A 23,740-nucleotide genomic window follows, 5' to 3' on the forward strand; every position below is an offset into this window, starting at 1 on the left:
GGTGAAACAGCCCTTTAGCTGCAGTAGAAACTTGCGAATCAGATGGTAACTTTAGTGTTTTTAGCTGCTAGCTTGTTATGCTATTCATATTCTCAAAATGCTTACAAGCTGTATTGTACTGTCACTTTGTGAACTACAAAAAATGTTGCTATGCAAATTATTTACAACTTATTGGAGCTCTTTCTATATTTTTGAGCGCTGTCAGGGAGCTATGTGTTTATGCAATGACTACTTCCTTTCTTACTTCAAAATAAGAGTCTCAAACATATGCAGCACACAGGACAGTGTCAGGTTTACAGCGTTCTCCTACTTTTCTGCAGTTTAGTTTACACTTTATTTTACTGTAGCAAATAAATCCTTGTCTATATCTAAATAGATATACATTTTGGAGGGGTGATCTGCCTCATAAAACACGTTTTGATGTTCAAAGTCATGACCCAGACTTTGGGTCATGACTTTGGGTTATGACCGAAAGTCATGACCCAAATATTATGGATATGATTATATTCATATCCATAATATGAATATAATAATTCATATTATGGATATAATATGAATAACATCCATATAATTCATATTATATTATGTGGATATGAATGTGTAAAAAAATTTAAAACTATTTGTAATTATTAAACAAGTTTATTACACATATACTATTACCATACACATAAGGAATTTTAAGATACAGTAAATGTTGAGTGATGTGCTTCGTTTTGGCATTAATAAAGACATACAGTTTCCCTTTTCATATAGATTTCCACGAGATTTTACATAACAGCCTATTTACATATTATGTGTGATATGTATCTGGTGTTGTACCACAACCGTGTGCTTCGGGAACTGGGTGGTGTAGAACCAGGTGTTCTTTTGTGTTCTTACAGCACCTTAACGTCAGATATATTCAAGAAGACAAAAACATTTGAATTACTTTTCTTTTTTTCTTTTTTTAAATAATCAAACAATAGTAGGGGTGAGAAGTGAAGGTGGTGTTTCACTTTTAGGAAGGCATTTGAAGCACGTCTCGTGCGAGTGCGCGTGCCGACTTACGGTGACGCAGCACACCGGAACTTGTCGCTCCAGTTTCCGTCACAGGTGTCGGCCCGGATGTGCAACGTTTGGACTGGCAGTGCATCGGTTTCGAAGAGCTAAAGCGGTGTGTAGAAATTCTTGTCAAATACATTTGGTGCGGTTTCTTTTTCTGAAGGACAAAAATAACCGAACCTCCGTAACAACAGACCCGACCCACACAACGAAGTTTAACAACTGGCAACTGTATGCAGTGCAAAGCAAAAAAAAAAAAAAAAAAAAAAGCTAAACAAATATGATTTCACACCATAAGACCTCTGGCATGTTTTAAGGTCCCAGTGGCACACAGTGGGGCTGCAACTCATGACAGGCGAGGCGCCGGCTTATGACGCTTCTTTCTTTTCCTTCTGGGCATTTCGGCGAATCTTCATCTCTGTCAGCTGGATGTAGCGGATGGCGTTTGTGTCTGTGGAGAAATCGGGAGGAAATCGTTGATGTATTTTCTCATGAAAATGATCATGAATCTTTCACAGGACAGGCATTTGGCCAGTCAGATGAGGAATCCTCCGGCAGAACCTCAATCAGCCTTCAATCGTGATGAACGTGTACATTAAAAGATGCGTGACAATGCTGTTAAAGGGATAAACCCACAGTTAATGAACTTCCTTGGCGTCTTCATGTGAGTTTCTTGGTTTAAATTGAGATTAATTGGTCCTGGATGTTTAATCTGATAGCGAGTCTAGAGCCCCTTTCCTCTGACGGGAACTGCTTTACATGTTCCATCCACAGTGCAATGTTTCACACAGGAAGGTGTGAAACATTGCAAACCTCCATTTCCTGTCTCAATAACAACATACTTCTGTTTGCATAAACTACGACGACATTTCTGAAATCTGAGTTGTTTCTAAACTTTGCTCTAGCCGTTAGCTTCCAGTTGACATAGATCTTTACTAAACAAAGACACAAGGAGGGTTAATTACTCCAAGTAAAACATGAACTGCTTAATCTGAATCAGTTGAGTGATTATGTATTATCTCTCTAAAAAGATTTTGTAAACCTTCCTAAACTTAAACGATTGAAATTTCATTTATTGTAAGAATTTCTACCCACAGACTAACTTTAGCGATGACAACATGCTATGTGGAAGCATAGCATCTTCCACAGCACGGTCTACTTTAGATGTTTAAATGATTGCCGACAATCCCAGCCTGGTTTTCGTTTCCCAGAGTCTCCAGAGTTTCATGCTTGTACCCATGACAGAATTTCTTAACTCATAATGAGCTCCCCAGCACACACACTCAACGTCTGCCTCTTGCTCCCTGGCGTACCTTACCCGGCCTTGTTGGTGGAAAGCATTTCTGCAAGACACTACCTGCTCCTAGAACCCGACACAATCCTTTCAGATCCACGCAGGAAGGAGAGAGTTTAGTTTTGACATGACGCAAGGAGAAGCGAGGATTTGTGTGGACCACGTTTGGGTTTCGAATAAGCAGTCCAATCTGCCACTTTGATTGGGATTGAAATATTTCATCGGTTTTTAAACTGAGTAATAATAAATCTAATAATTCATTACTATTCTATTGACAAAGCCTGATCTGACACGAATAAATAAATATGCACTCAAACCTACATGTATTCTCCACTGACTGAACATGCAAGCAAACAACAGAAATTTTCTTTGAGATATTACTGTTTTTTTGGGGGTTTTTTTTCAAGTGGAGGCGCCCCTGATCATTGCCGTCCAGGGCAGTGAGCCATCTCTCCCCACCCATTTCAAAAACAGTGCTGACTGCTGACCTGATGGCTCCTGTTTGTGCGACTCCTTCAGGTAGTACAGGGCCTTCTGGTAGTCTCCCAGGTGGTAGTAGGCCACTCCAGAGCGGTAAAGGGCTTTGAAGTTCTTCCCTTCCTTGAGAAGCACTTTCAGGCAGTACTCCTTCACCCGCTCGTAGTTCACCAGCTCCATTTGCAAGAGGCAAGCTGGAACAGAGAAAGACGTTAAGAGAGGTCACGTTTGAACTTTTTTCATCTTTCGTGCACGTAATTTTGTATTTCCTCCAAAGTGCAAATTAAAATAGGTTATTTTTGTTAATCCATGTAAAGAAGAAGGGTTGTAGGTTGTGAGCAGGGCTGGATTTATAAGGATGTGGGCCCCCGGGCTGGAAACCATTTGGTTCCCTATCCGCTAAAAAAAATAGATATTTTTTTTGCTATTGCAAATTTCAGTACATTACATTGTAAAACTTTGCATAATTGAGTGTGAACTGATGATACCAACTGAGAATGGTATGTTTAATATCATAGCATCCCCTGACCACTACATCCATGTCGCTCCCAAAATACGAATAAATAAATAAATAAATAAATAAATACTATAACTTCATAATTTTCAAATAATTGACAGGGTTTCCCCTTAGCATTATAAGCCTGGCGGGCCACCAGGCTTTACTTATGCCCACATTCGCTAAGCATTCTCTGTTGTATATATAACTGTTTGTTTATATACATCAGTAACAGTGATAATAAAGACGTCTTAAGGAGTCTCTTTGGTGAAACAGTTGGAAGTAGAATGACATCAATATGGTCCGTATGTGAACACATAGGAAGTCTGAGGTCAGTGGTCATTTTTTATTCACTGGAGCTCCGTAAGCACTGCCTGCCGACACACTGACAACTTCAGCCAATGAAGTGAGAAGTCACAGATAAAGGATTAAAAAAAATTGGACATTTTTAATTAGGATGAAACAACTCAAGTGCAAAAAAAGTATTTACTTATTTTATTTTTTTTTTGTGTGTGGTTTTTTTACATTTGCCTTTTTAAATACTTTGGTGTTTATATAGTGTTAATGTCTTCATCTTTTCTGTCAACTTAAGATTTTTTATTCAAAAACTGGATGACTGCGCTGGCGCCCCCTACCACCACACTTAGCAAGATTTCAAGGGGAAACCCTGCTTGACATGGGCATTTTATGAAGGATAATGTCTGCAAAACATGGATTCATACAATTTTTTGTTTTTTAAATCTGTGGTGTCCCCCCAAAAAATGGTGCCCTGGGCTACTGCCCCTGTTTATGGTCAGGTTCACAATGAGTGAGCCAGACTCACAATGAGTGAGCCAGACCATAAACATAAAATGAGTGAGCTGTGACAGGAAAACGTCTCCTACCAGCCAAGCTGTTGTAACATTCCAGCTCCGCATTCTCCATCGCCCCCTTCTGCTCGTCCGTCAGCGTGCTGGACTTGCTGATGGTCGGCAGGAGGGTGGACGTGGACTTGGGGCCGGGGTCCGGATCTCCCAGCACCCTGCACAGCCCCTTGATCTCCAGCAGAGCGCGGTGGTACTTGCCGATCGCCTCTCTGTATTTCTTATCCTTGTAGCACTGAGTGCCTTGGCTCTTAAAGTCCAGCGCCCGCCTCACGACGTCAGCTGGCTCATTGTGGGATGGTTGCTTCAGCATCGACCCACCATGATGCCTCTGCTGCTGGAGCTGAAGCTGCTGCTGCTGTTGATTTCTGCTATCTTTCGTCCGGCTGCCGCTGTTGGGGGGCTGAACGCGCTGATGGAGCCTCGGGGAGCCGCTAACGCCGCCGCCGCTGCTGGCGGTGAGGCTGCCTCTGCCGCTATCCACCCTCCCTTCGCCTCCAGCCTGGACCGCACTCATCTTGGACCCGTTTCCTTTTAATTTCCGTCTACTCTGGCACTCCGTGGTATTAAAAAAAAATGCCTGGGGAGAAGGGGGGAGAAAGTGGAGCTTTTCACCGCATCTTATCGGCTGTAGTCGCGCCTTTCGCCTCGCTAGTGTCGCAGCTACGTCCTCTCCGTGCGCAAACCTGCGCTGGGCGATGCGCGCTCCTCTGTTGTAACCAGCTCCCCGCGTGTTTTCTATTGAAACGAACCGATTGGTCGAAGAAAGAAAGAAAAAGTAGAAATAGTGCATCCATTATAATTCCCCGACTGAATGGTTTGATTTCATTGTGAGTCTGAAAAAGAAAGTCCTGGCAGAAGAAAGTTATATTCTCTTAATCTTATTTTGGGCGTCTCATATTGGTTGGGCGTAATTACAGATCACGATGCTTTTTATTGAGAAACCGCTACATTTCACCTCATTTGCTATTTTTGCGACCAGATGTGTGGAGCTGAGTAATATGGATTTGGAGTCGCTTAATCAGTTCTGGACCTGATAAAAGACCCAAACACTTGGACTGAACCAGTACCAGGACTCCCCCTTCCCCCCATCCCAAACAGGATGTGTGTTATTTTATACATTTCTTGACTCTTCTAACATTATTCATTTCACTTCAAATTACAAAAATACATATTTTTGAATGACTTAAAAATATATTATCACCACAATAAAATAGTTGGATTTACTAAATGTTCAGTTCATCTAAAAATAAAATGTACAAAAACTGAATTGTTTCAATTTTGAGTTTAAAATAAAAAAAAATGGAATAACAACAAATCAATAATGAAATGATTAGCTTTGCAGTGTTCTGATATATTTACCTTTGTTTAAGGTGAATGCTCGAAATATATAAAATGTATTTAACAGGTTTTATTTACCAAATCAAATTTTCACCTATCACTTTTCTTTTCTGTGCACAAATTAGAAAAAAAATAAATATTTTTGGGAAATTCTTCAAACAAAATCTGAAAAAAAAACCTGAATAATAAAAAAAGAAAATAAATAAAACCTCAATAAAAAAAAGTAATCATCCCTGTTAATGCATTAAAGGATACGTCATCAGCCTTGATCTGATTTTTATTCTGCACGTAATAAAGTGTATAAAAGTGTATTAAAGTGACTGGTCATAACAGCTGTAGAACATGCTAACACCTTTGCACAAAGTTTAATGTTTGGCAGTTTATCAATAATACATGAAATACACATATATGCTTTAATACTTTACTGAAGAGCTATTTCTGAACAAACATAGCAAAATATAGAAGAGTATTAACTCCTAATACACATGAATTCACCTATTAGGAATCAGTGAGAAATGGTGATGAATCAGCTTCTTGAATAAGCGCTCCATTTCTCAGTGGAATATTTGAATCATGACCCAAATTTCAGTGCATGAAGGGGAGGGTGATGAACAGGGGGTGGCATATGAAATTATATTCTGCCTAAATCTTTAATAGCTGCTTGTTTTGACTGGACAAGTTGTCTTTTGGCTCTTCTTGTTCCTAATTGAGCAAAAAAAAAAAATATTTGAAACTTCAAGCTCCATTGTAAAAATCAGTTATAATTTACATTTCAGTTCCTGGCAGGTTAATCTAAGACATCAAAACATAAATTAATTTTTTTAACTGACAAAACAATATATTAAATAGTTCCTTCACACCAAGATTAATGTGTTTCTAAATAGAAAATTAATATTTGCACATTTACCTGTCAGTAATTTTAACATAACTTAAAAAAGCTTATTGTATCTTAATGGTACTAAAATATACAAATGTGAAACATAAACTGAAGTTTGCTGCAAAGGCATACTACTGAAAAATACAACAAAGTAGCTCGTAAAAGATTTGACTCAAGTGATATTATAGAAGGAAAACGTATGTTTTAAATGAGTATTGAGCAGTAACCATAGATATAATATAAGGATAGACCATATATTATGTTTATATTATATTTAATATATTTATATTATGTTTATATTAAGTTTTTATTATTATATTATGTCTATGGCAGTAACGACTTCCAATGGGTTGCGTCATCAAGCTGCGACACGACGGACAGCAAAGACGCAATTTTTAAGAGACCATTTGTTTACTATCATGGCGTCGGTTGATTTCAGAGGTAGGCTAATTGTTGTATTGCTATGTGGAACGCGTTATCTGGTTTATTTAAGATTTAATAATTTTAATTGACCGAGTCTAATGTGAAACGAATGGAATAAAGCTTGAATTTAGAGTTGGTGTGTTTTAAATGCATTTAGTAACGCTGCAAGGTAACGTTAGCATGCCAGCTAGCTTTGATAGCTCCAGTGTTCTTATGTTATTTGGTTTCAGACTTCATTTCTTTTACAGTGTAGTAATTGTTGTTGTTATTGTTGTGGGTTTTTTTTTTTTTTTTTTTTTTTTTTTTCTTTTTGGTTTTGCTTTTTTTTTATTTTTNTGTTTTAAGGTCCCAGTGGCACACAGTGGGGCTGCAACTCATGACAGGCGAGGCGCCGGCTTATGACGCTTCTTTCTTTTCCTTCTGGGCATTTCGGCGAATCTTCATCTCTGTCAGCTGGATGTAGCGGATGGCGTTTGTGTCTGTGGAGAAATCGGGAGGAAATCGTTGATGTATTTTCTCATGAAAATGATCATGAATCTTTCACAGGACAGGCATTTGGCCAGTCAGATGAGGAATCCTCCGGCAGAACCTCAATCAGCCTTCAATCGTGATGAACGTGTACATTAAAAGATGCGTGACAATGCTGTTAAAGGGATAAACCCACAGTTAATGAACTTCCTTGGCGTCTTCATGTGAGTTTCTTGGTTTAAATTGAGATTAATTGGTCCTGGAGGTTTAATCTGATAGCGAGTCTAGAGCCCCTTTCCTCTGACGGGAACTGCTTTACATGTTCCATCCACAGTGCAATGTTTCACACAGGAAGGTGTGAAACATTGCAAACCTCCATTTCCTGTCTCAATAACAACATACTTCTGTTTGCATAAACTACGACGACATTTCTGAAATCTGAGTTGTTTCTAAACTTTGCTCTAGCCGTTAGCTTCCAGTTGACATAGATCTTTACTAAACAAAGACACAAGGAGGGTTAATTACTCCAAGTAAAACATGAACTGCTTAATCTGAATCAGTTGAGTGATTATGTATTATCTCTCTAAAAAGATTTTGTAAACCTTCCTAAACTTAAACGATTGAAATTTCATTTATTGTAAGAATTTCTACCCACAGACTAACTTTAGCGATGACAACATGCTATGTGGAAGCATAGCATCTTCCACAGCACGGTCTACTTTAGATGTTTAAATGATTGCCGACAATCCCAGCCTGGTTTTCGTTTCCCAGAGTCTCCAGAGTTTCATGCTTGTACCCATGACAGAATTTCTTAACTCATAATGAGCTCCCCAGCACACACACTCAACGTCTGCCTCTTGCTCCCTGGCGTACCTTACCCGGCCTTGTTGGTGGAAAGCATTTCTGCAAGACACTACCTGCTCCTAGAACCCGACACAATCCTTTCAGATCCACGCAGGAAGGAGAGAGTTTAGTTTTGACATGACGCAAGGAGAAGCGAGGATTTGTGTGGACCACGTTTGGGTTTCGAATAAGCAGTCCAATCTGCCACTTTGATTGGGATTGAAATATTTCATCGGTTTTTAAACTGAGTAATAATAAATCTAATAATTCATTACTATTCTATTGACAAAGCCTGATCTGACACGAATAAATAAATATGCACTCAAACCTACATGTATTCTCCACTGACTGAACATGCAAGCAAACAACAGAAATTTTCTTTGAGATATTGTTTTTTTTTTGTTTTGTTTTTTTCCAAGTGGAGCCCCCCCTGATCATTGCCGTCCAGGGCAGTGAGCCATCTCTCCCCACCCATTTCAAAAACAGTGCTGACTGCTGACCTGATGGCTCCTGTTTGTGCGACTCCTTCAGGTAGTACAGGGCCTTCTGGTAGTCTCCCAGGTGGTAGTAGGCCACTCCAGAGCGGTAAAGGGCTTTGAAGTTCTTCCCTTCCTTGAGAAGCACTTTCAGGCAGTACTCCTTCACCCGCTCGTAGTTCACCAGCTCCATTTGCAAGAGGCAAGCTGGAACAGAGAAAGACGTTAAGAGAGGTCACGTTTGAACTTTTTTCATCTTTCGTGCACGTAATTTTGTATTTCCTCCAAAGTGCAAATTAAAATAGGTTATTTTTGTTAATCCATGTAAAGAAGAAGGGTTGTAGGTTGTGAGCAGGGCTGGATTTATAAGGATGTGGGCCCCCGGGCTGGAAACCATTTGGTTCCCTATCCGCTAAAAAAAATAGATATTTTTTTTGCTATTGCAAATTTCAGTACATTACATTGTAAAACTTTGCATAATTGAGTGTGAACTGATGATACCAACTGAGAATGGTATGTTTAATATCATAGCATCCCCTGACCACTACATCCATGTCGCTCCCAAAATACGAATAAATAAATAAATAAATAAATAAATACTATAACTTCATAATTTTCAAATAATTGACAGGGTTTCCCCTTAGCATTATAAGCCTGGCGGGCCACCAGGCTTTACTTATGCCCACATTCGCTAAGCATTCTCTGTTGTATATATAACTGTTTGTTTATATACATCAGTAACAGTGATAATAAAGACGTCTTAAGGAGTCTCTTTGGTGAAACAGTTGGAAGTAGAATGACATCAATATGGTCCGTATGTGAACACATAGGAAGTCTGAGGTCAGTGGTCATTTTTTATTCACTGGAGCTCCGTAAGCACTGCCTGCCGACACACTGACAACTTCAGCCAATGAAGTGAGAAGTCACAGATAAAGGATTAAAAAAAATTGGACATTTTTAATTAGGATGAAACAACTCAAGTGCAAAAAAAGTATTTACTTATTTTATTTTTTTTTTGTGTGTGGTTTTTTTACATTTGCCTTTTTAAATACTTTGGTGTTTATATAGTGTTAATGTCTTCATCTTTTCTGTCAACTTAAGATTTTTTATTCAAAAACTGGATGACTGCGCTGGCGCCCCCTACCACCACACTTAGCAAGATTTCAAGGGGAAACCCTGCTTGACATGGGCATTTTATGAAGGATAATGTCTGCAAAACATGGATTCATACAATTTTTTGTTTTTTAAATCTGTGGTGTCCCCCCAAAAAATGGTGCCCTGGGCTACTGCCCCTGTTTATGGTCAGGTTCACAATGAGTGAGCCAGACTCACAATGAGTGAGCCAGACCATAAACATAAAATGAGTGAGCTGTGACAGGAAAACGTCTCCTACCAGCCAAGCTGTTGTAACATTCCAGCTCCGCATTCTCCATCGCCCCCTTCTGCTCGTCCGTCAGCGTGCTGGACTTGCTGATGGTCGGCAGGAGGGTGGACGTGGACTTGGGGCCGGGGTCCGGATCTCCCAGCACCCTGCACAGCCCCTTGATCTCCAGCAGAGCGCGGTGGTACTTGCCGATCGCCTCTCTGTATTTCTTATCCTTGTAGCACTGAGTGCCTTGGCTCTTAAAGTCCAGCGCCCGCCTCACGACGTCAGCTGGCTCATTGTGGGATGGTTGCTTCAGCATCGACCCACCATGATGCCTCTGCTGCTGGAGCTGAAGCTGCTGCTGCTGTTGATTTCTGCTATCTTTCGTCCGGCTGCCGCTGTTGGGGGGCTGAACGCGCTGATGGAGCCTCGGGGAGCCGCTAACGCCGCCGCCGCTGCTGGCGGTGAGGCTGCCTCTGCCGCTATCCACCCTCCCTTCGCCTCCAGCCTGGACCGCACTCATCTTGGACCCGTTTCCTTTTAATTTCCGTCTACTCTGGCACTCCGTGGTATTAAAAAAAAATGCCTGGGGAGAAGGGGGGAGAAAGTGGAGCTTTTCACCGCATCTTATCGGCTGTAGTCGCGCCTTTCGCCTCGCTAGTGTCGCAGCTACGTCCTCTCCGTGCGCAAACCTGCGCTGGGCGATGCGCGCTCCTCTGTTGTAACCAGCTCCCCGCGTGTTTTCTATTGAAACGAACCGATTGGTCGAAGAAAGAAAGAAAAAGTAGAAATAGTGCATCCATTATAATTCCCCGACTGAATGGTTTGATTTCATTGTGAGTCTGAAAAAGCAAGTCCTGGCAGAAGAAAGTTATATTCTCTTAATCTTATTTTGGGCGTCTCATATTGGTTGGGCGTAATTACAGATCACGATGCTTTTTATTGAGAAACCGCTACATTTCACCTCATTTGCTATTTTTGCGACCAGATGTGTGGAGCTGAGTAATATGGATTTGGAGTCGCTTAATCAGTTCTGGACCTGATAAAAGACCCAAACACTTGGACTGAACCAGTACCAGGACTCCCCCTTCCCCCCATCCCAAACAGGATGTGTGTTATTTTATACATTTCTTGACTCTTCTAACATTATTCATTTCACTTCAAATTACAAAAATACATATTTTTGAATGACTTAAAAATATATTATCACCACAATAAAATAGTTGGATTTACTAAATGTTCAGTTCATCTAAAAATAAAATGTACAAAAACTGAATTGTTTCAATTTTGAGTTTAAAATAAAAAAAAATGGAATAACAACAAATCAATAATGAAATGATTAGCTTTGCAGTGTTCTGATATATTTACCTTTGTTTAAGGTGAATGCTCGAAATATATAAAATGTATTTAACAGGTTTTATTTACCAAATCAAATTTTCACCTATCACTTTTCTTTTCTGTGCACAAATTAGAAAAAAAATAAATATTTTTGGGAAATTCTTCAAACAAAATCTGAAAAAAAAACCTGAATAATAAAAAAAGAAAATAAATAAAACCTCAATAAAAAAAAGTAATCATCCCTGTTAATGCATTAAAGGATACGTCATCAGCCTTGATCTGATTTTTATTCTGCACGTAATAAAGTGTATAAAAGTGTATTAAAGTGACTGGTCATAACAGCTGTAGAACATGCTAACACCTTTGCACAAAGTTTAATGTTTGGCAGTTTATCAATAATACATGAAATACACATATATGCTTTAATACTTTACTGAAGAGCTATTTCTGAACAAACATAGCAAAATATAGAAGAGTATTAACTCCTAATACACATGAATTCACCTATTAGGAATCAGTGAGAAATGGTGATGAATCAGCTTCTTGAATAAGCGCTCCATTTCTCAGTGGAATATTTGAATCATGACCCAAATTTCAGTGCATGAAGGGGAGGGTGATGAACAGGGGGTGGCATATGAAATTATATTCTGCCTAAATCTTTAATAGCTGCTTGTTTTGACTGGACAAGTTGTCTTTTGGCTCTTCTTGTTCCTAATTGAGCAAAAAAAAAAAATATTTGAAACTTCAAGCTCCATTGTAAAAATCAGTTATAATTTACATTTCAGTTCCTGGCAGGTTAATCTAAGACATCAAAACATAAATTAATTTTTTTAACTGACAAAACAATATATTAAATAGTTCCTTCACACCAAGATTAATGTGTTTCTAAATAGAAAATTAATATTTGCACATTTACCTGTCAGTAATTTTAACATAACTTAAAAAAGCTTATTGTATCTTAATGGTACTAAAATATACAAATGTGAAACATAAACTGAAGTTTGCTGCAAAGGCATACTACTGAAAAATACAACAAAGTAGCTCGTAAAAGATTTGACTCAAGTGATATTATAGAAGGAAAACGTATGTTTTAAATGAGTATTGAGCAGTAACCATAGATATAATATAAGGATAGACCATATATTATGTTTATATTATATTTAATATATTTATATTATGTTTATATTAAGTTTTTATTATTATATTATGTCTATGGCAGTAACGACTTCCAATGGGTTGCGTCATCAAGCTGCGACACGACGGACAGCAAAGACGCAATTTTTAAGAGACCATTTGTTTACTATCATGGCGTCGGTTGATTTCAGAGGTAGGCTAATTGTTGTATTGCTATGTGGAACGCGTTATCTGGTTTATTTAAGATTTAATAATTTTAATTGACCGAGTCTAATGTGAAACGAATGGAATAAAGCTTGAATTTAGAGTTGGTGTGTTTTAAATGCATTTAGTAACGCTGCAAGGTAACGTTAGCATGCCAGCTAGCTTTGATAGCTCCAGTGTTCTTATGTTATTTGGTTTCAGACTTCATTTCTTTTACAGTGTAGTAATTGTTGTTGTTATTGTTGTGGGTTTTTTTTTTTTTTTTTTTTTTTTTTTTCTTTTTGGTTTTGCTTTTTTTTTATTTTTNTTTTTTTTTTTTTAGGGTTTGTATTTTTTTTTTTTTTTTTTTGGGGTTTTTTTTTTTTTTTTTTTTTTTTTTTTTGCTCTTAAGGATTCAGCTTCTTTAACTTATTATTTCTGGTATATTCGTGTGTCAAATTGCAGGGAATTAAAATGAGGTATTCATTGCCACTCATATCTATAAACAAATTCCAGCTTTTTAGATACTGTTGGATTGTAGATAAATACTAAATTCTTATGACGTTTTGCTTGCACATAATAGGTTTACATGTCAGTATTTTTAACTGTTTTAAAACTGTGGTGTGATGAGGATAAAGTTGAAATAGAAAAAAAGAGCACAGCTATACATATATTTTTGCAAACAGGATAAAGATATTAAATATCACAATGTTTGCTTAGAGCTTCCATCCTGATTGACAGTTGTAAAGTAGAACCAGTGCTAAAAAATAAGTAAAATAGTTTTCTACCACGCTTATCAATTAGACGCCAGTTTCAGTATTGTGTTAGTGTATAATTTATTGAACATGACAATAACAAAACTGTCCGTTAAAACATTTTCAAGATTTTAAAAACGGGAGAAGTGTGAAATGTAACAATACTGCCCATTGGTTACTTGCCAGTGAAGCCTGTTTCAGTAGTTATTGCATGTTGTGTTTCCATGGTAACTTTGCAGACAACCTCCTGGGCATATCGTGGGTGGACAGCGGCTGGGTGCCGATTCTCAATCCCGGGAATGTTCTGGACTACTTCTCCGAGAGGAGCAACCCGTTCTATGACCGAACCTGCAACAACGAGATCGTGAAGATGCAGCGGCTCACTCTGGAGCACCTCAAGTAAGTTTATATTTTATGACTACGCTTATTTTTGTGTTGATTTTTTTTCTTCTTCTTAGACTTGCCAAAAGCATAACCGTAAACTGAAATCGATGCACAGAATTGGAACTGGATGTGACACAGAAACTCCAAATCTCTAAGGTTTCCTGGGTCCCTCTTATTAACTCAGTGTTTAGCTTCCTCCCATATTAACTCTCCTACTTTCTGTTTCTCTCTTTTTTTTTCTTTTTTTTTTTTTTTTTTACTTTTCAAGTTTTACATTATGAAGGAAAATGTTTAAAAACTGTAACCTCTACAACCTCTGGTAGTTGTAATTTGCGCATGCCTAATCACGGTGCGGCTTATCGATCATCTGATTTTATTTCAGAATACCGGCTATAACCACGTGTTAGAAAAACCCCCAAAACAAAACCTGAAGTTTGTCCTCAAAGTGAGGATTATACTGAAAGCTGTTTGCCCTCCATGTTGTTTTTATTTCCAGCCAGATGGTGGGAGTGGAGTACATTCTCCTTCACGCTCAGGAACCAATTCTCTACATCATCCGTAAGCAGCAGCGGCAGTCTCCAACACAAGGTGAGCGGAGATGCACGCCACACCACCGCTGCGTTGTAGCCAGTGCTTGAACTTTATATTTGAAACATTGATACTAAGATTTTTCCATCCTGCTACATGTAAAAATCTCCGTCTAACATTTTCTAGTGATTCCTTTGGCTGACTACTACATCATAGCGGGAGTGGTGTATCAGGCTCCAGACCTGGGGACGGTTATCAGCTCTAGAGTGGTAAGTCTGGTTAATTATAACTGCTGTTAGTCTTTTGGTGTGCTAACATTAAGCTTTTGTCCTCTTTTATTTATGCTATGCTGGTTTAGCTTTCTGCACTCCATGGCATCCAGTCGGCTTTCGACGAGGCCATGTCGTACTGCCGCTATCACCCCTCCAAAGGATACTGGTGGCACTTTAAGGATCAGGAGGAAAGAGGTTGGATCTTTGTTTTTTAACTTATATTCCCAACCTGTGGTTGGTTGATAACTGAAATATGCAGCCCCTTTGTGAATGTATTCCTACCTCTAGATATGCACCGATCCAAGATTGATATCTGTATCGGTCCCGATATTGGAAAAAAATAAACTCTACATCGGTTATGGATGACGATGTTCAATCTAATTCTATGCTTTGTGCTCTGAGCGGCGTCATGCTTTATCATTTATTTTAGAGTTCCTAATTGTACTTTCTGAACTATTTGAAAGAAAGTTTGTTTCAGTTTATTTATTACATTTGTGTAGTGAGCCAATTGTTTTTTGTCAGTTTCAATTTATTTATTTTACATTGACTATTCTACTCCTAATTGCACTGACTGAATAAATAAAAGTTATTTTTACATGTTTGACCAAACCTAGTGAAGCTGTTGGTGTATTTAAATGTGATGTACTGACGAGTTATGAAAAAAAATTATAATTCAGTACATCTATGTCTATGTAAAAAAAAAAAAAGTCAATGTTTTAAATCGGTATCAACCGATGCTAAATTTCAGATATCTTTATCGGTATTGGAAGTGAAAAAATTGGATCAGTGCATCCCGACATACCACTCTTTTATTTAATTTCTTTTTTGTTTTGTTTACATTTCGTCTTGTTACAACCACCAACTTCAGTGGATTTTATTGGGATTTGACGGCTTGTGGAAGCTTTTAGCCTGCCTGAGTCGACACTTTACAAAGTGGCCTGTTGCAGTAAATATATCTCCAGGCGTTTTGGTTTGTCTCTGCCAGTTTCGTAACATATCAAGACTGAAATGTGGGCCTATTATTCTTCAAAGATTTGCTCCATCTATGTCGAATTGGATGGAGAGTGTCTGTAAATATCCACTTTCAAGCCTAATCACAGATTCGCTGTTAGGTCTCGACTTTGACTGGGCTGTTTTTAAATATGCTGCGATCTAAACCACCGGGGCCACAGACCTGCATGTTGTAGATTCAAATCTTTATTCGTGACCCAGTGTGTAATACATTTTACCACAAGTCACAATAAAAACAACACACCAACAATTAATGTTTAACTAGAGGCCGTGGCGCTAAATTTCACTGCTTCCACCAACGGTGGTTAAAAACAAAACTTGTCGATCAAAGAACATATGACTAATACAAAATGCTTAAAATGTGAAATCCCTCTCTTTAAGAGACAACACACTTTTTTTTTTCCTTTTCCTTTTTTTTTTTTTACGTTTTATTGACCAAACCTTCCACTAAGATTTGGAAACGCAATTTTAGTAAGATAGCATAAATTCAGAAAATCTGAATGGCTGTAAATACTTTTTGCAAAGCCCTGTATGCGTCAGAACTATTCAACCATGCACATCCAAAAACATGTCCCACATTACTTTCTAGTTTTGCCGCCTTTCTCAAAGGTTTCATGACTAACTTTGCCGCTTGTTACAGAGAAAACGAAGCCTAAATCCAAGAAGAAGGAGGAGCCTAGTTCTCTGTTCCAGAGGCATCGCGTTGACACACTGCTTCTGGACCTCAGATCAAAGTTTCCACCAACTTTCTACCAGGTGCATATAGTATTTCTACATAATTATTCATACTAGAGCTTTTATTGAAACCAAACATCTCGCAAATGATTGCCAATGTGTTTTCTGTCTCTGATTTCAGCCTAAGCCTGGCGACAAACCAATTCCAGGTATCATATTATATAGACATAAAATCTGAAAATGTGTACGTTTAGGCGAATTCTTCATATTAATCGACTCCAACCTATGTTTCAGTTGAGGTAAAGAAGGAGCCTGAACCTCCCACAGAAGCTGCGAAACAAGAGGAGCGGGAGCCGGCCACCAAGTCGTCAGCACCGGCTCCGCCGAGCAAACCTCCGCCTGAGAAGAGGGCGAGGCTGCAGTAACGGGAAAACAGAGCGACATTGTATTCCACTTCCTTAACTGAGAGAACAGCTGCCCTCTGGGAGTCATGCTTTCCCCCCCCCTCTCCAAAAAATGCAACCTTGTCTACTTCTCTGCTTTTTTTTTCTTTTCTTTTTTTAACTGAACTTGGACAAAAGGGCGTCCATCTCTTTTTGTAGACTTGGAGGAGGAACTTAGAGTTAAGTGCATTTCAGGGCAGCCGGACTGAAAACATGGCCGACCCGGGTTACGTCAGTAGGATCGTTAATGTGGATTTTTTTTTTTTTTTTTTTTGACGATTTGCAGAGGTGAGCATTAGTGCCAGCTGACTTTTTAATGTCGGCACACGTTTTTGTTGTTGTTGTATTGATTTCAAAGGACAGTTTCAGAGCCTGCTCACTTCCAGCTGTTTCTAAAAAAAAACACCACGCTTACTTTATTTTGTAATAAAATTATTGAGTAAATGTATATATTTGTTTCTTCATTTGATGAGTTTTGATGAGTTGTAGTTTCCTATTGTCATAAACACACCACCACACTTTGCTGCTTCCTTGTCAACTGCATGCTACGCTTTTTCAGATTAAAAGTTACTTATGGGTTAAAGCATAGAAAGGGTTTGAGGATAAATGGTTTTCTTCGTGTGATTAGTAGAACCCTTTTAAGTTTGCTGATGAAATGTTCAAAATTAGGTTTGTAACTACAATGATGTTTTATAGCCGTACCAGAATCAGAAGGGTTTATATGCAGTGAAAATACAGAATAACAGATAATTGGACAACATCCTTCCATCCAATCTTCGATTTTGATTAGTTGTTTTAGTCTGGCCCTGTCTTCTAGAGATATTTTTAAATTTTTTTTTGTGTGTGTGTGTGTGTGTGTGTGTGTGTGTGTGTGTGTAACGAGAAAAATAAATATTTCAACGAAAATGTGTTGAGGTAGAACAATTTTAGCACCCATCAAAAAAGTTTGAATTTTAAAAACTCACCGCTAGGTGTCTCTATCGTTCCATTGAGCCTTTCTGCTGTCTGCCTTCAACAATAGTAATTCGATTTAAATATGTTGTTTCAAAACATTGCTAGACATTAAAATTGAGCATTATTACTAAAAAGATAGATATGGGAAAAAATAAATATCGTAAGAAACGAACATATTTTCTTGATTATTTTCCATCTTCCCATTATTTTTCCCGTGACGCTCATAGATATATAAGAACAGAAGTTTCATGAGTGTCAACGGCGTCCATATTGGAAGTGGCAATGTTTTAAGGTTTGTAGGTCACGAGCTCTAGAGGCTTGTAGATGAAAATACAATGGACAAAGATTGGACACTTCGCCACTCTGTATTTGTAACAAGCAGATCTAAATAATAATAATACATTTATTATTTTTCTATAATAATAAATGCATTAATAGACACTCATTATATATAATAAATACATAATACAATAATACATTATATATTATAATAATGAATAATGTTAACTACATATTAATTAATATATAGTTAACTGTAATTTCATTATTGCTATATGTTAAGTTACTACTGAAATAATGGAAATTTGAAAAAGAAGATATAATATATGGTGACATTATTTTCACAACCACTCTTAAATAAAACTTAGTAAAAAAAAAATTCCGAAATGAATACGTTTTAATTCTTAGAAACTAAATTTGAATTTGCTAAAATATTTTGGTATATTTCCGGGGGTAAAATAGGAGATGTTGACATGGATTTTAAGCGCACTCTGTTCGAGCTTATTTTGAACAGCGGACTCTTGAATTTTTTCTACTTATAAAATTACCATATATTTATTTGGATGATATATGACTAGTCAACATGGAACACAATTATTAGTAGTGCTTCTTTTATTCTAAGAACACCGTTCCCAAGTAGACTTCTATTGATTTGTAAAATTAATTTGCCACTTACAATATGGCGGACGCACTGACGTGTCGTTTCAGATTCGGTCGACGAATCCAACCCGGGGTCTTCCTCTCCTATTTCTATCCCAAAGCGCTCCCAAATGTGCTTTCACTGTGCCTGCGCACGGATGGGCACGAAGAAGAGCCTTTCCCTGCAGGGCGTGGAGGACCGAAACAGTGCCCCAGCTGGCCGGACCGGGCTAGCATCAGAGAAGATGGCTGCAGAGGGGATTTTTCAGGCCACTGGCTGAAAACAGAGCACCGTTTGTCATGTTGAGCGACGAATAGCCAGCGTGTCAGCCCGGTTGTTCTGTTGGTCGGTTCCGCCCGGATTATTCGGAGGGAGGGGATCGAACAACATGGGGTCGCAGACTCTCCAGATCCTGAGGCAGGGGGTCTGGGCTTCAGTCACAGGCGGATGGTACTACGACCCCGATCAGAACACATTCGTCAACGCTTTGCATCTCTACATCTGGCTGTTCCTGCTATGTTTCCCCTTCACGCTGTACATGGTGAGTGGTTTGGTATGACTCCATACTTTAATTTCAGTCTCATTTTTAGGTGTTTATATTTTTTTTTTCTGGTACCGTTTTAGAGCGCAAGTTACCGAGCTAAAGTGTCCGTTAGGTTAGCTGTTAAAGGATCCCCACGGTCGGCTCTCTGTCTGTTATCTAGAGCAAAGACAATGTAACCTTTATACCAGTTTTACTTCGCGGCACACATGAACTCTACTTAGATTGTTCCTATAAAAAATAGCCCGACCAGTTTATAGTCACTTAGTGGCAGGGAATGCTGTGAACAATCCCGCAAAATGCACTGTCCAAAAACTAGATTAGGTCAGGAGAATCTCTTTTGTTGAAATTCAGTGTTGAAAAACGATTAAAAACAAAACAGTTGATTAATCAATTACCGGCTGTAATCACTGATTTAATCCCCCGCACCCTGTTTGTTTTCCTTAGTAGTGGTTTGGTTCCTGATCAGTTTCAGAAGCAGCCAGCTGTTTACTGAAGGAGGGCAGCTGATGGCCAGAATAATAAATCCTTTATAAACAAATGCAGCTGTTATTACAGCAACATTATTACACGGGGGAATTTTTTGGAAAAATTTAGCCTTTAGTTGAGTACATTTAATCTGTGGGGTTATTAAAAAAAATCCCATTTTAGGGATTAGTTATCATTCAAAGTCCCTTGTGGCATAATTTAAATTTAATGTAACTGGAGCACTTTTTTAGTTTTATCTTTTAATTTTGGACTTTTTGTTTAGAAGAGTATCCCCGAAGTTTGCGGCATGTTTCCATAACATCTTGGGTTGCAGGATAAATCGACCGTCCGATAAATCGGCACCGATTCCCTTAATTTTGGGTGATATTTGCACTTGAAACCGATCTTATCTACCTCGGAACACGCCTGGATATCACCGACTGTCCTCTTTGGCTCGCCGTCAGAGAGGTTTGACTGACAGACCCGCCCACCACGTCATGTCTGCACGGGCGAACATAGCAATCGTCACCCCAGGACAACTTAGCAACTTTGTCTCTATATTTAGCGATTTTCCAGACCAAGAAAAGTATCCCCTTAATTGAAATCGCCATTTGAGACTTTTTAGAGACTGGTGATCTAACAACTACCAGCATGCCTAGGTGGGCCCCATGTGGGGAAAAAGAGGGCAGGCCATATGGGTCCCATATGGGTTTGTCCGTGGGTTCCACGATGGCCCCACATGGGTTTGCACATGTAGGGCCACAGCCCACATTGGCCCTACCTGGGCCCTATATTGTGGTGGCCCACATGGGTTTGTCCATTTAGGGCCCATGTAGGGCCCATGTGTGCAAACCCATGTGGGGCCATCATGGAACCCACGGACAAACCCATATGGGACCCATATATCAGCCCTCCTTTCCCCCACATGGGGCCCACCTAGGCATGCTGGCTGGGTTTGGGACCAATGTCAAGAAGGAAAATAAGTATCCCACCAGCACAAACCTAAACATGTGGAGTTAGCTGTGCATAGACTTTAACTGAGACCATACCATTACATTGCAGGATACTGGGAATCGGGTTCTGGCATGACAATAAAGATGGCTCTATTCTATAAAACACCCCCTTTCCAGTGTACTTAGAGGATCTATGATTCTGTTATCATGAGATTTTGATGTACGGGACACCAAATCGGCCATCTTTCATGGATGTCTATGTCAGAAACTAGCACTCCAGGTAGACTTGATCTCAAACACAGACTGTTAAGTCTGGCGGAGGATCTGTGATGTTGTGGGCTTGTTTTTCTTACAAATTACCTGGCAACCTCTGAGTGCATGAGATCACGATGTCTTTGAAATACCAGAAGATTTTGAATATAAATCTGCTGAACTCTACGAGTAAAATCTAAATGGGTCTGTGAATTTTGATCCAATTTTGGTTAATTTTGGTTTACCAGACACAATATTTGGAGGATGTATCTTGGGGGTTTTGTTTGTTTAGTTTTGTTTTTACCTAAGTGAGTAAATGCACTCAGATTTTCAACGTGAGTTTATTCTAAGCAGCAATAAAAGGAGACCAACCAGGAGATCCAAACTGGGTTTAATGTGACAGAAGTGTCGCTTTAAGAGCTCAAACTCACACACAAATAAAGAATTGGATTTTCTAATGCAGATGTGTAACAAAAACTAAGAGGTCATATGGATAATTGATTTTTTTTTTTTTTTTAAATACTAATCTGTAGCTCCACCCAGGTCAGAGAGTGAATTACTGACCCCTAAGGCTGGTTTGCAGTTTCAGTTCTATTCCTGGAGTGGAAATGTGTTGGTCAGCGCTGTGTTTTATATAGTCCTGCTGTTTTTTGTGTTGACTTGAAAATGAATGCAGGAAGAGGGTCTCAAAGAGCCAGAGACGGCAGCTGGCGGTCAGGCAACTTTTAGGGAATGTGGGTCCCTTTCTGCACTGCAAAAAAAGGGGCTTTTTTTTTTTTTTTCAAAATCAACCGCATAAAATTATGCTTTAAAGACATTTCCAGTTCCCATGGTACCTGAATGAAACAGTTGTCAATATGTAGTCCAGCTGTTACGGTGCACACCTGAGGCCCCGCACCCAACGCTACAAAAGGGCAAAACATGACTGAAGAAAAAAAGACCCTTGAATCTCAAAATGTGTTTTCGAATTTTTTTTTCTTTCAGTTTCAATAAATGTTTTTCTCAGTTTCAAATCCTTATTTTTAGTTTCATTTTCTTCAGTTTCAAATATTTTTTTAAAAACTTCTGAACAGACTTTATGGCCCCAATTTAGCTCCATATACACAGTGCTACCTGTACTAAAGTATGTGAGCTACTCATAGCTCTGGCTATCTGGAGTCTGGAGCGGAAATAAAGAAATAAAAAATTAAAAAGTGTTAATTGGTTTCTGCTTTTGTTTCATAGCTAATTTAAACCTCGACTAGTGAGCAGTCTAGTCAGCTGCTCTTATCGTGATAAGAATTTTGTATTATTGTCACGTTAAATTCCAAATACTGATATTTTAAATAACTGTCCATATTGTCTAGATGGCAGATTTTACTATTTTTTTCCACTGTTTGTTCAATTAGAACATTGATAAGTATCAATAAATGTGAAAATATGATTAAATACAGTTAGCATGTGCAGTTCAGTGATACAAATCACACTTCTTAATGTGACTGGTGTCCTAACGAAGCTTATTACAAATGTGAAAATTTTTCTAGAGCAGTATTGTAGGAAGATGTCTTCTCACGATACTGACTCGGGAAAACAGTGTCTTCAGTCAGAGGCTTCTTCAGACTCGCTGTAGCACAGACCGCTACAAGAGATCTTTCCTGCCAAGATCTTTTCCAGCCATCACCATCCACAATAACTCTTTAGAGCAGGAGTGTCCAAAGTCGGTCCTCGAGGGCCGGCATCCTGCATGTTTTAGTTCCCTCCCTAGTGGTAGTAACAACCTCCTCAGCAACTCTGTGTTCTCCTTGGGCCTCCAATGAGCCATCATTTGATGCAGGTGTGCTAAACCAGGGAGAGAACTAAAACATGCAGGATGCCGGGCCTCCAGGACCGACTTGGGACACCCCTGCTTTAGAGGATTTGAATTAATATGAGTTACAACATTTAATTTCCCTTTGGGATCAATAAAGTACTTTTAAATTTGAACTGAATTTGTGTTTGTGGGACTTTAATTGCTGCGACACAGTCACAGCCACAGTTACCTAAAAAAGAAGTAATAACTAGTTGTTATCATCACTACTATCGTTATCACAATATATTGGGATAAAACTTTAAGTCCATATCGTCCACCCTTATTATTATCATATCTTAACTTTTTTTTTTGTGAGATTATTTCTCACGTGAAGCTTTTTCTTCCTGTAAACCACTTTGAATTACTTTACCGTGATCTCTGCCAGCAATGCACCTTACACGGCTGACCTTCCTCTCCCTTCTCCCGGCTCTAGGCCCTGCCGCCAACGATGGTTATAGTCGGGATCTACTGCGGTGTGATTGCTGCCATATTCCTGCTGCTAAAGATGGTAAACTACCGCCTCCACCATGCCCTGGACGAGGGCGAGGTCGTGGAGCACCAGGCCAAGGAGAACCAGAGCCGCAGAGGGGGAACGGAGGGCGCTAACGACGGCAGCGTCACCCGTCGGGAGGACAGCAACGGCCCGGGGTGAGCTGACCGGTCCCGATACGAGAAACCGGATGAGTAACCGCTCTGCGTAAGAGCGAGGCGGTCATGCTTCCTTATCGATGATAGCAGAGGGTCACGTGGAGCGGGTGATGGCTGAGGTCATTAGTCTACTACTAGACAGTGAGACGACTGGAGCAGAAGCGCTGAGTCAGGCGTTTGCCGCAGTTTTATATGTCAGGATTTTTATTTTAATGCCAGGGAGTTCCATACTAACAGAAAGATCAATAAGAAAACAAAACTGGACAAATAGGAAGAAAAATACGAAATCAAATTAGGATGCATTCACGTGTAACAGAGATGGGCGGAGTAGCCAAAAATTGTACTCAAGTAAGACTAGCAGCATGTTTTTATTTAAGTAAATGTAAAAAAAAAATGGTAGGAAGTAAGAACAAAAAAGTAGGTAATATAATGTTATACAAGTGTAACTGATCAAAACATGAATCATTTGATATTTTAAAAAATTGCATC

At 39.0% G+C, this 23,740-nt stretch overlaps 4 protein-coding genes across 6 annotated transcripts in view; 2 read left to right on the plus strand and 2 right to left on the minus strand.

Annotated features, from left to right (window-relative positions):
- Positions 1 to 875: 875 nt before the first annotated feature.
- On the minus strand, positions 876 to 4,979 carry LOC106937762 (uncharacterized). Its single transcript, XM_015019430.1, has 3 exons — positions 4,193 to 4,979; positions 2,824 to 3,006; positions 876 to 1,492 (listed from the first exon to the last, which is right to left on the minus strand). Exons 1-3 carry the CDS (start codon positions 4,962 to 4,964, stop codon positions 1,410 to 1,412), a joined length of 1,038 nt encoding a protein of 345 aa, XP_014874916.1. The 5' UTR covers positions 4,965 to 4,979; the 3' UTR covers positions 876 to 1,409.
- A 2,178-nt stretch (positions 4,980 to 7,157) lies between these two features.
- Positions 7,158 to 11,066, minus strand: LOC106937763 (uncharacterized). The gene is made up of 3 exons (XM_015019432.1): positions 9,993 to 11,066; positions 8,624 to 8,806; positions 7,158 to 7,291 (listed from the first exon to the last, which is right to left on the minus strand). Exons 1-3 carry the CDS (start codon positions 10,762 to 10,764, stop codon positions 7,209 to 7,211), a joined length of 1,038 nt encoding a protein of 345 aa, XP_014874918.1. The 5' UTR covers positions 10,765 to 11,066; the 3' UTR covers positions 7,158 to 7,208.
- Positions 11,067 to 12,524: 1,458 nt separating this feature from the next.
- med6 (mediator complex subunit 6) lies at positions 12,525 to 17,136 on the plus strand. The gene is made up of 8 exons (XM_015019433.1): positions 12,525 to 12,630; positions 13,615 to 13,774; positions 14,256 to 14,347; positions 14,474 to 14,556; positions 14,646 to 14,754; positions 16,211 to 16,326; positions 16,427 to 16,454; positions 16,540 to 17,136. The coding sequence occupies exons 1-8, from the start codon at positions 12,609 to 12,611 to the stop codon at positions 16,668 to 16,670; spliced, it is 741 nt and encodes a 246-aa protein (XP_014874919.1). The 5' UTR covers positions 12,525 to 12,608; the 3' UTR covers positions 16,671 to 17,136.
- A 1,598-nt stretch (positions 17,137 to 18,734) lies between these two features.
- The window catches only part of pcnx1 (pecanex 1), a 42,791-nt gene continuing 37,785 nt past the window's right edge, over positions 18,735 to 23,740 (plus strand). For all 3 annotated transcript variants that reach the window (XM_015019427.1, XM_015019428.1, XM_015019429.1), the window contains exons 1-2: positions 18,735 to 19,102; positions 23,037 to 23,251. In XM_015019427.1, coding sequence (XP_014874913.1) covers positions 18,950 to 19,102; positions 23,037 to 23,251 — 368 coding nt within the window. In that variant the 5' untranslated portion in view covers positions 18,735 to 18,949. The remainder of the gene's footprint in view (positions 19,103 to 23,036; positions 23,252 to 23,740) is intronic.

Source organism: Poecilia latipinna, unplaced genomic scaffold (assembly GCF_001443285.1).
Source record: "Poecilia latipinna isolate Pla-1442-1.1 unplaced genomic scaffold, P_latipinna-1.0 Scaffold2433, whole genome shotgun sequence".
NCBI classification, from domain to species: domain Eukaryota; kingdom Metazoa; phylum Chordata; class Actinopteri; order Cyprinodontiformes; family Poeciliidae; genus Poecilia; species Poecilia latipinna.

What these genes read in the sequence shown, in the direction of transcription:
- med6 (XM_015019433.1), top strand. Translation starts at nt 12,609, where the DNA reads ATGGCGTCGGTTGATTTCAGAG. An exon ending in TAAGGATCAGGAGGAAAGAG is followed by an intron (nt 14,755 to 16,210) that starts GTTGGATCTTTG and finishes CGCTTGTTACAG; the next exon opens with AGAAAACGAAGCCTAAATCC. An exon ending in TGGCGACAAACCAATTCCAG is followed by an intron (nt 16,455 to 16,539) that starts GTATCATATTAT and finishes CCTATGTTTCAG; the next exon opens with TTGAGGTAAAGAAGGAGCCT.
- LOC106937762 (XM_015019430.1), bottom strand. Translation starts at nt 4,964, where the DNA reads ATGCACTATTTCTACTTTTTCTTTCTTTCTTCGACCAATCGGTTCGTT. An exon ending in ATGTTACAACAGCTTGGCTG is followed by an intron (nt 3,007 to 4,192) that starts GTAGGAGACGTT and finishes TCTCTGTTCCAG; the next exon opens with CTTGCCTCTTGCAAATGGAG. An exon ending in GCACAAACAGGAGCCATCAG is followed by an intron (nt 1,493 to 2,823) that starts GTCAGCAGTCAG and finishes ATTTCTCCACAG; the next exon opens with ACACAAACGCCATCCGCTAC.
- LOC106937763 (XM_015019432.1), bottom strand. Translation starts at nt 10,764, where the DNA reads ATGCACTATTTCTACTTTTTCTTTCTTTCTTCGACCAATCGGTTCGTT. An exon ending in ATGTTACAACAGCTTGGCTG is followed by an intron (nt 8,807 to 9,992) that starts GTAGGAGACGTT and finishes TCTCTGTTCCAG; the next exon opens with CTTGCCTCTTGCAAATGGAG. An exon ending in GCACAAACAGGAGCCATCAG is followed by an intron (nt 7,292 to 8,623) that starts GTCAGCAGTCAG and finishes ATTTCTCCACAG; the next exon opens with ACACAAACGCCATCCGCTAC.